Raw genomic sequence first — 10242 nt, forward strand, 5'->3', positions numbered from 1 at the left:
GATAAAGCTAATGTAAATAGCTTTTCTAATTTAGCTTCCATTTACTGAACACATGCTAAATGTCAGGAACTGTGCCAAACATCCTATGTTACTTCTAATTCTCACAGCAACGTAGCTTTTTCTGGTTTTATTAATTAGCTACCAAAATACTTCAATATATTTAACTTCTCTCAAAATGTTTTAACATTTATCAGCAAATATTTATAAAGCCCTACCCAAACTTCGTATCATTTTTGTTTTAGATTATTAATCTTTTTAGATCCCTGGATAAACTAATTACTAGAAAATCAGACTTTAAAAACTTCCAACTGTAGGAAGATCAGAACAAAAGAGATGTTTTTAGGAAGGAAATCTAAATCTAAAATAATGTAGACACATTTCTGAAAAATAGCAAATGTAACCCCATGGCCTAAATCATTCATGTCAGCAATAAAGGATAATGTTTCACTTACTTGAAGATGACTAGCAATTAGAGTCCAATCATCAGTTCCATGTTGTTCAACCAACTTCTTTAACTTATCATCCTATTAAAACAGGTATGAAAAATTAGAAAGTTCTCCCTCACCCTATTCCTGAATATAGATACTCTCCAATTCTTCCATGTCGTATCTGGTGGCCATTTTTAGAAGGACTGAAGCCATTATAACACAAGTTCTCCCATTTACTAAACTGATTCTGTCAGTCTCAATATCAACCCGCTATTCATGTATGGTTGAAGAAAAATAATGTGCAAGTCAGTTGATGGATAACTTTTCTCATGTTTTGTTTCTAAATATCTTTAATATATATTATTAATCATTAAATACGAGCATGGAATTAGTAAGCCTTATCACATAATTACCTCATCTCTTGTCCATTTTACTCTATTCCAGAGTTTCTTCAACACTTTTTGTTGCGGGACTTCATAATCATGATCAGCATACTGAAGGTCATCATCCTCATCCTCACTGAAAAGAACACAATTGTGAAATCAAGAATTTTACTTAGGGCTTCCCTGGTGGCGCAGTGGTTGAGAGTCCACCTGCCCATGCAGGGGACACGGGTTCCTGCCCCGGTCTGGGAAGATCCCACATGCCGCGGAGCGGCTGGGCCCGTGAGCCATGGCCGCTGAGCCTGCGTGTCCGGAGCCTGTGCTCCGCAACAGGAGAGGCCACAGCGGTGAGAGGCCCGCGTACCGCAAAAAAAAAAGAATTTTATTTAAAGATGTGAATTCAATCACTGAATCTGAATACACAGTTACGACGAAAAGAAGCCACTCAGACTAGCAGACATATGTCCAACGAGATTATTCAAAGTATAAAAAAAATTAAGAGTCATACAATGGAGAGGAGCTGTAGTTCTTACTGACACAGAGGAATGAAGCTAGATATGTCAGCAGAGGCCAAGTGATAACCTTTATGTCATGCTAAGGAGTTTGACCTTTATTCTTTATTTGACCTTTAACCTAAAGAGTTAAAGGAATTTAAGTAAGGGAGTAAAAGATCAGTATCTTGTGTTTCAGCAAAAGTCACTGGCAGGAATGTGGAGAGATGGAGGAAGGAAGACCAGTTGGTAATCTTTCACAATACCCCAAGTAAGAAATTATTAGGGCCTGGCAACGATAATGGTAAAATACAAAACAAAGTCAGTTAAAAGACACAATGGAATAAATGAGCCATTTACAACACCAACAAAAAAAGTTAAAATATGTAGAAATAATTTGAGTATACAGATCAAGTTATAGTAAACAATGAAACACTATTATGAGACACAGAAGAACAAATGAAAAAACATTCAGAGCACATTCTTGGAAAGGAAAACAATATTATAGATGTCCATTCTCTGTAAATTAATTCATAAATTTAGATTAAATGAATAAAAATATGAACAGATTTTCAGAGGAACTTAGACAAGCTGATTCTACAGTTCATATGGAAAAATAAACAGGCAGTAATAGCCAAAAAAGTTCTAAAAAAGGAGAGAGAGAATTAGCACTACCCAATATCAGAATATACTGTAGAGAAACAATAAATAAAACAGAATGGTACTGACACATGTGCAGATACTCAAATCAATGGAACAGAATAGAACATTCAGGAAAAACACAAAACCCGTATGGGAATTTGGTAAATTGTAACATATCAATCAGTGGGGTAAAGATGGACTTTTCAATGAAGGGTAAGACACTGGGTAGCTATCTTAAAAAATAAAGCTAAAGTCTTACTTTAAAATAAAAACTTCAGATGAAGCAAATATTTTACACTTAAAAAAATGAAAACATAATAGTACTATAATAGGGTTGAATTCTATTTTTTACATCCTTGAGTAGAAGAAATCTAAATGTGACAAAAATCAAGAAACCATAAAAGAATAAACCAACTAAGGTCGTGACAGTAGTTATAGAAAGAAGCACATAAACCTGAGATATGAAAAAGGTAGAAACAAAAGGATTTTTCAACTGATGAATCTGAGAGACATGGGAGGAAGATTCAAGGAAGACTCCAAAATTTCTGGCTTTGGGAGCATAAATAGAGCTATCCACTGAGATATGGAATAGAAGGAGAAACAGAACTTTGGAAGGTAGAAGGGAATGAGGAGAGTAAGCAATTTGGACTGATTTTAAGGCACTTCAGAAATATACAGGTAGATACTGGATATATCCAGAACAGCACTGTCCGATAGAAATGTAATGCAAGCCACATATGTAATTTCTTAGTGGCCACATTTAAAAAAAATAGAAACAGGTGAAATTAATTTTAATAATAAATAATATTTAACCCAATATATTTTTAAATTGTCAATTCAACATGTAATCAACATAATCACAAAATCTTTTACATTCTTTTCTTCTTACTTAAGTCTTCAAAATCTGGTGTGGCATTGTCCAGGAGGGAAGAGAGTGCCAAAGGCAAAAGAGAAAGAGGAAAAAAATACAAGAAGATGAAGCTGATAGAAAGAGCCCAGGAGCAACAAAGTGAATTCCTAGCTACAGACAGAGCTAATCAGAAAAATAAAAATTAAATTTTAAAAATTTTTAATAAAATAAAATTAGAAGTACATAGCAATTCCAACTAGCCACATATCAAGAGCTCAACAGCCACATGTGACTAGTGGCTCTCCTACTAGGCAGAGCCGATCTAGAAGACAACTGGGCACATGGATCTTCTGCTCAGGTAACAGGTTTAGGGTAGACATACAGTTTTGGCAATCACCAGCACACAGAGAACAGTTAAAGCCATGAGAGCACAAAACCCCAGAAAAGAGGGCAGGTCTTTATGATAAACTGAATTAGAGGATTTTGAGTAGTCAATGGACTGAATAAAGTTATGAGCATCTGAAAATAACATGAGCTAATATTTACTTAACGTTTCTAAGTACCAGACATTGTGGAAAATGAAGGCCTAGATTTAATATATACTGTTTACAGATCCTTTGCAGAACTAATTTCCCTTGATTTGTCAATTCCATTAGGACCAAAATTATTCTTATCTGACCAAACAAGACACCAAAATCCCCCACCCACCTACCTATGGCACCTAACTGCTTCTTTAGTTTAATGCACTTCTGTATTCCAATACTTTCTCCCCTAAAGTCAATGTCTATTTTAATGATCTGCCAGTCCTATTTCCATATATGATTGTTTTGTTAAACTATGCTGAAAATAAAAGCACAGGTTTAATTAAATACCTGTTATTTGCAGCCATCTTCAGCTATCAGAAATATCACTTGATTAGCCACGATTAAACTGTTAAATTGGAGATGGTTCAGGATCCAATGACTTCATAAATTTCTAAGAAGGCTAGTAAACCAGATAAAACACCATACTGAAGCTTGCTGTCCACTGTACGCACTCATGGAACTCACCCATCCTTCTCAATGCTATCACACTTGTCGACCTTCCCAACCAAATTGTAAACTCAGGAGTACAAAGACCATGTCTAATACGTTCACCTCTCTTCATCAAGCACAGTACCTGCCATTCAAACATTTGTAAAATTACTGAATGTTCTTGCTTACTCTTTCACCTCCTCCAAGTATTCTGTATTCCAAAATTACCTCACTCCTTCCCAACCCAATCAAAACTTTTACCTCCCTTAATACAGCTGATCTCAAGTTGACATGAGAAAGAAAACTTTTTTTTAACAAATGCAAATACCTCTAAGAGGAGATAAAAAGCATTCCCATTTATTAAAAAGAACTTTCAAAATCCAAATGCACCTCCAAGTGGTAGAATTTTAAGCATAACCTGCTGAAACAAACATAAAAAAAATATTCAGTACAGAAGGGGTTCTTTGGGGTGTCTACTAATATTGCCTAACCTTTCCTAGAACTGTCCCCTGCAACATTATCACTTCCTGTCATCCCAAACAGCCCTCAGTAATGCTTTTTACAGGTTCCCATCTCTTCTTCCCTCCCCTCAGACCCCAACACCTTCCATAACAGCATGTTTGAGGTTGCTTTAAAAATTAGGTTATTTGAAAACAATTTCTAATTTAGGGACTCACCCATATAAATTTTGAGTATTCACAAAAATATTTACATCACATCTAATCTGTACAAAATTCACCTTATCAGTATTTTTATCAAAATATGTTAAGTTAAAGATATGAATCCAAAAATGTTATTTTGGTCAAAAGACTAGTTTCCAAGGAGTAATATTCCTGAAAACATGTTCATTTTAACTTTAAAAACCTGCCTTATTTTTTAACCACATACTTGATTTGTGAGAAATTTCTATTTCTACAAGAGGTTTCATTCTGTCTTGCATCAGTATGGCCATCATGTTCAGGAAGCTGGGTTTTTTGAGTGGTTAAGTGTGAGGGAGGATTAAAGTAGAATTCTTAGAATCCATCTCTCTACCACTGGGACTTCCCTAGAATCTATCTACCTCTTAGTTTTAGCATTATTTCTATATTATTTAAGTAACTGTTGAAAGGATGATAAAACTTTCAAGTAAGCATGACAGAAGAAGATCCTAGAAACTCATCAGTAGCTAAAACATAAAGCTGCCTGAGGGGCTTCCCTGGTGGCGCAGTGGTTGAGAGTGAGAATGCCTACAATTTGCGAATAAAAACGGGAAGAGATAAAACCCCACAAATAACTTCACCAATATTCTACTTTCACCATTTAACAATGAAAAAGTCCCATTGCTTAAAAATGGTTAGACACCATCAAAACAAATCATTATTTCATTTTCTTTATTTGTTTTATTTGCTTTATTTTTCTGCTTTCTACTTCATTTTTTAGTATTTCTGTATTGTAGCTATCAATGCTGGTAATGTCTAATAGTTAAATAAAATCAACTTCCTACTATCTATCTGTAAATAGATAAACCATTTTTAGCCTAGGGTGACTAATCTAGAAGACAGTAAAAATAGGTGAAATTATTTCTCCAGTCACAAAGCAAAAACCGAAGAGGAATTTGGTCTTTGAATCTCCATTCAGGACTTGGTTTCCAGAATCATTCTGCCAGTTTTATTTTTTAAGTCAAATAAAATATTTATTCTGTAACTGTCTAATGCATAACCTAAGTACCATATTGAAAAACTTGTGTAGATTATGAATGAACAAACTGATTAGGGTGATTATGAAACTGCAAAATGAAGAGCATATGCACACACACAAAAATACTATGACTCATTAGGCCAGGAAAGTGGTTAAGAGTAATTCTACACTGGGGTGTAAGCTAATAGGATGTGATAGTCATAACTTTCCCTGTGAAATAATACACAAACTATTCACACTTGGGAATATTAAGATAAAACATTCGAGAGAAGTTCAATTTTAAAGGACATCAATTATTCCACCTAAAAAAGAGTAAAACGTGGTGTGCCAAAGGAAGAATTTGAAATTTTTTTTAATTTATTTTTATTTGAATAGAAACTGATTTGAATTAGAGAAATATCAGTAGTTCTATAAAATTTGCTCCAGTAAAATCACTTCAACTTGTCAAACTGCATCAAGTCTGAATATTTTTATCATAATCAAAAAATACATCTTTATTATACTGTCTTGACAGAATAACTGAATTTTTTAAGTTCAGTCGAATTCAAGGGATGAAAATTTACCAGTTTGATTTAATAAAGTGAAATCAGGCCACCCAGTGGTTAATACGATGTACTGCATACATGAATATTTTATTCCCAAATCTGCAAACTAGCATCATTATAGTAAGACAAATTCGACTTTATTTGACCATTAATAGCAATAATGAAATAAATACTGAAGGGATTTCTACCTAGCTATCCATAAACAAAAACAATGCGAGAACATTTCTATTTTATTCCATCAGTGTGTGTATATTTTTAAATGAGGAAAGATGATTACAAAAAGAGTTCAAAATAGGAACTATATTAAAGCTAGATGGTATCTTATAGACCACAAAATCCAAACCCCTTATATTAACAGACAAAAAACAGGGCTATAGAGTTTACTTGCTTTCCCCAAACAATATTGCTAATTACAAAGTTGATTTAAAAATCAGTTCTCCTATTTCAGTATTCTTCACCCACAACACCCATCTCACTAGAAACAACACAATAAAATTGCTTCCTACAATACACATACCACATACCTAAAGAGCTGGCTTTTGTCTTTCCAGTTTAGTATAGTCACCAGTCATCCCAACTGTAAATACCTGAATCTGTTCCTACTTAAACAGGCCTTCTAGCGTCTAAATGACCCTTTTTAAAGCTTATTTTTAAGAGTAGAACTGGCTTTTAAAACCTAAAATTAATTACTTAATACATAAATATGGTTAAAAATCAAATACATGTTAATAACAGATATACCAATTTTAGTATTGCCTGTAAATTATGTCATTAAAACCCCCAGTGGGATCTAAAAACTATTTAAAGTCACAACACCAAATAAACCTTTTCCTTTATGTAAATCCAGATCAGAGATACTATAGCTATCTTAAAGATCAAAAGAGCTAACATCCTTCAGTTGTTTAAACCTGAGGTAACATTTTTTACTTTTTTTTTCAGATCATACAGGAGAGGTTATTACAGGATTTATGCCTGTAGTTTTATGCAAAACTTTTATACAGTGAGTATAGTTTTCAATCAAATACTGAAATGGTTGTATAGTGGAGATTTTAAAGTGACTGAATTATGTCCTTTTTCATTCAACTATAAATTAGGTTCATATTTATTATTAAGATATTTAGTTAAAGGCATGAGACTAGACTTTGCCCAATAGATTATTTATCCTTCAAAACATTTCACATCCTATTATTTTCTAAGATAAATAAGTCATATTTACCTATACAAGAAATATAATTTAGAGCACAAAACACATTCAAGAATGAAGACCCTAAGAAATACACCATTCACAGATGATAATTCCTCATCACATCTTCTACCTGCATACTCCCATAGGGAGTGTAGCTTCACCCCACCACATTTAACTACTCCAGACTTATGACTCTTTCAATCATTCTGTAATACATTTCAATTAATTTATACAGTTGACAGGAATAAAAGTCAACAGTGCAATTAATGTTTAGATCTCAAAGCTCACAGTATTGTCAATAAAACAACTTATACAGGCAAATTAATCATTAAATCACTTCTTTCTTAGCCTATTATTATGAAGCATATGCAAATTATGGACAGAAAAACTAACTGGAGAAGGCAGGGTTCTGACATTCAAGCATCCATGTCTAACCATAACTAACTGCTAATGACAGAATTAGCCAAGAAACTGTTTCAAATAAGATTAACATCAATACTGATAAGTAGATAATGCCACACATTGAATATAAACTAACTCCTGTTATTGACTTGACAATATTCACTTGTCACCTTGCTTAATGAAGGTATATTTAAAAATTCAAAAGAAAAGGCCTAAATCAATACCTCAGTAATTATAGTTACAGGAGATTTTAATATCTATCTTTTCTGAAGACTGAGAAGTCAGTCAGGTCCTTGATGTTCTAGAGTAATAATTCTCACCTGGGTGATTCTGGCCCCCAACAGACATTTGGTAATGTCTGGAGACATTTTTGATCGTCACACCTGGGGGAAGTGGGGTGTTACTGGCATCCACCGGGTAGAGGCCAGGGATGCTGCTAGACATTCTACAAAGCACAGGACAGTACCCCTCCCACCCCGCCTTCCCCATACAAAGAATTATCTGATCCAAAATATCAAGTGCCTAGGTTGAAAAGCCTCTTCTAGAGAAGTGTGTGTGTGTGTGTGTGTGTGTGTGTACATTTGTTCCACCTCAAGAGTTTGATCTATTCTGTAGTTGCTACAAAGTAATAATCTAACAAAGACTTAACTACATTCTATGCTGATTTCTGCAAAAGATACCTTACATGCAGCAGATACTTAATAAATGAAGAGCAACAAATACTATGTGTACTTATTGCCAATTTTTAACAGTAATCTGCAGTGAATGAAGCTAGTACTAAATTTCAACTTGGGAAATACACCTCCAGTTGAGACTTTGAGGCTGTGGATCTAGATAAATAAAGCCATTTGGAAATCCTGTCAAACATCTTTTCATGTTTATTTAATAATACTGACAACTAAAAGATACTGTAGTTTTTTGTCATCTAAGTAATTCCTACACACAATTTAGGAGTAGCTACTATAATGACATAAATAAAAATGAGAAGCGTAAATTCATCCTAGCAAGTTTTCCAAAAAAACATGCCCTACCTCTTTGCAACACTTAGGCACAGTCAGAGCCCAACAGACACACAAAATATTAAGTGACTCAAACACATTGTTTTATTTTAAGATCAAGCTCCTGGTGGTAACAGTGTGGCATCTTCCCAGTAGAAGATATTAAAAATACACACATAAAGCTGAGAACATGGGTATGGTAATTACAGTAAACATCAAAAAAGGTCCTCTCTCCTCAGCTATTCCTCAGAGGACTTCCACACCTTTCAAGGGAGCAAAGACGGCAGAAGGGTCCCCACCCAGGTTTATCACAAAGTTCCTATTTTTAACTGGCCCAGTCATTCAGAGAAAAAGAGGCCCTCTGAACACCATTTTCAGGTCGTCCAGGCAGGACACTTCCACTTTCATCTGCGGAGCGTATTCCCTGAAAGCGCACAGACTTACCTGTCAACTCCCACCAAGAAGTGGCTGTGAACGTTTGGGGGTCTGGATGTGCGCTGTGGGGAGAGTCGACTCAAAAGAGCAACCTGGGCATCTGTTAGTCACTTTCTGAGTCTGAAACACACTGGTCCCCAACTCCACACGTCACGGCTGCGCTGAGGCCAGCGGGCCGAAGCGGCTGTGGAGCAGCGGGAAGAAAAACTCTGCCCCGGCTGGGGAGGGCCTGGTGCGGAAGCAGTGGGAAAGGAAAGGGAATCTGAGCCGACACTGTGCCGACGGGCCCGGGCGAAAGGGATGTCACCCACCTGCGCGACCTCTTCGCCATCCTTCAAGTACCGCATAGGCGCGGGCTGGGCGGGGACGCAGTTCAGCCTCCTCCAGCCTCAGGCTAATGCTCCTTCTCCCCGACCCTCCCTCCGCTTCCCTCTCCGAGGTCCCTCTCCGCGGCGACCGAGTGCGGAACGCACGTCCCCGGCAGGGCAGGACAGAAGGACTGAGGCGCGGACCGCGACCCGCCCCCGGTCCGTAGCGCCGCTCCTAGCCCCGGCCCGGCCCGGTCACGGATGCCCCCAACATGTCAGCAGGCGCGCTCCCGCCCTCCGCCGGCCCCTCCCGCCACCTCTCAGCCTCCTCGCCGCTGTCCCAGCGCGGCTCCGCCGCGGGCGCCGACCCCCGCCCTCTCCCCGCAGCGAACAGCCCGGCAGGGATCACAGCCTCCTGCAGGGTTTTGTCCGCACCGCCGAATCTCGCGCCCAGCCTCCCTCAAGAGCCGCCGTTTGAATCTGCGCACGCGGCCCCGAATCTTATTGGCTGTGGCGGCCGCACGCGGGGGGACGAGGGCGGGGCGGGGAGAGCGCGCGCGACTGCGGGCGGGGGCTGGGGAGCTGGAAGTCGGGACTGGAACCCGCGGGAGTCGGGGAAGGAGCTGGGAGCCAGGGGGTGGGGCCGCAGGCCAGGCTCGCGGGTCCAGCAGTGACAGGACCCGGAGCGCGCAGAGCGCCGCACCCGAGGGGGCGGGACGCCGAGGGCAGCGCGGGGCCTGCTGGGAAAGCGAGTTCCAGGCTCGCGGAGAGGCGTGTCCGGAAGCGGCGGCGGGAGCCCAAACTTCCCGGGGTGAGCGGACGGTGTCCCTGAGGGTTGAGGTGTCCCGCCAGGGCATGTCCCCGCAGCCTTCTCTCGGCCTCAG

The 10242-nt window shown here is 38.5% G+C and overlaps 1 protein-coding gene across 5 annotated transcripts in view; it reads right to left on the bottom strand.

The window, feature by feature from the left end:
- MYBL1 (MYB proto-oncogene like 1) overlaps positions 1-9595 on the bottom strand; it is a 33806-nt gene extending 24211 nt beyond the window's left edge. For all 5 annotated transcript variants that reach the window (XM_030859638.3, XM_060287050.2, XM_030859639.3 and 2 more), the window contains exons 1-3: positions 9362-9595; positions 842-947; positions 453-524 (exon numbers count right to left, since the gene is read on the bottom strand). In XM_030859638.3, the coding sequence (XP_030715498.1) occupies positions 453-524; positions 842-947; positions 9362-9381 (198 nt within the window). In that variant the 5' untranslated portion in view covers positions 9382-9595. The remainder of the gene's footprint in view (positions 1-452; positions 525-841; positions 948-9361) is intronic.
- Positions 9596-10242: the final 647 nt, after the last annotated feature.

This window comes from Globicephala melas, chromosome 17, assembly GCF_963455315.2.
Source record: "Globicephala melas chromosome 17, mGloMel1.2, whole genome shotgun sequence".
Taxonomy (NCBI): Eukaryota; Metazoa; Chordata; class Mammalia; order Artiodactyla; family Delphinidae; genus Globicephala; species Globicephala melas.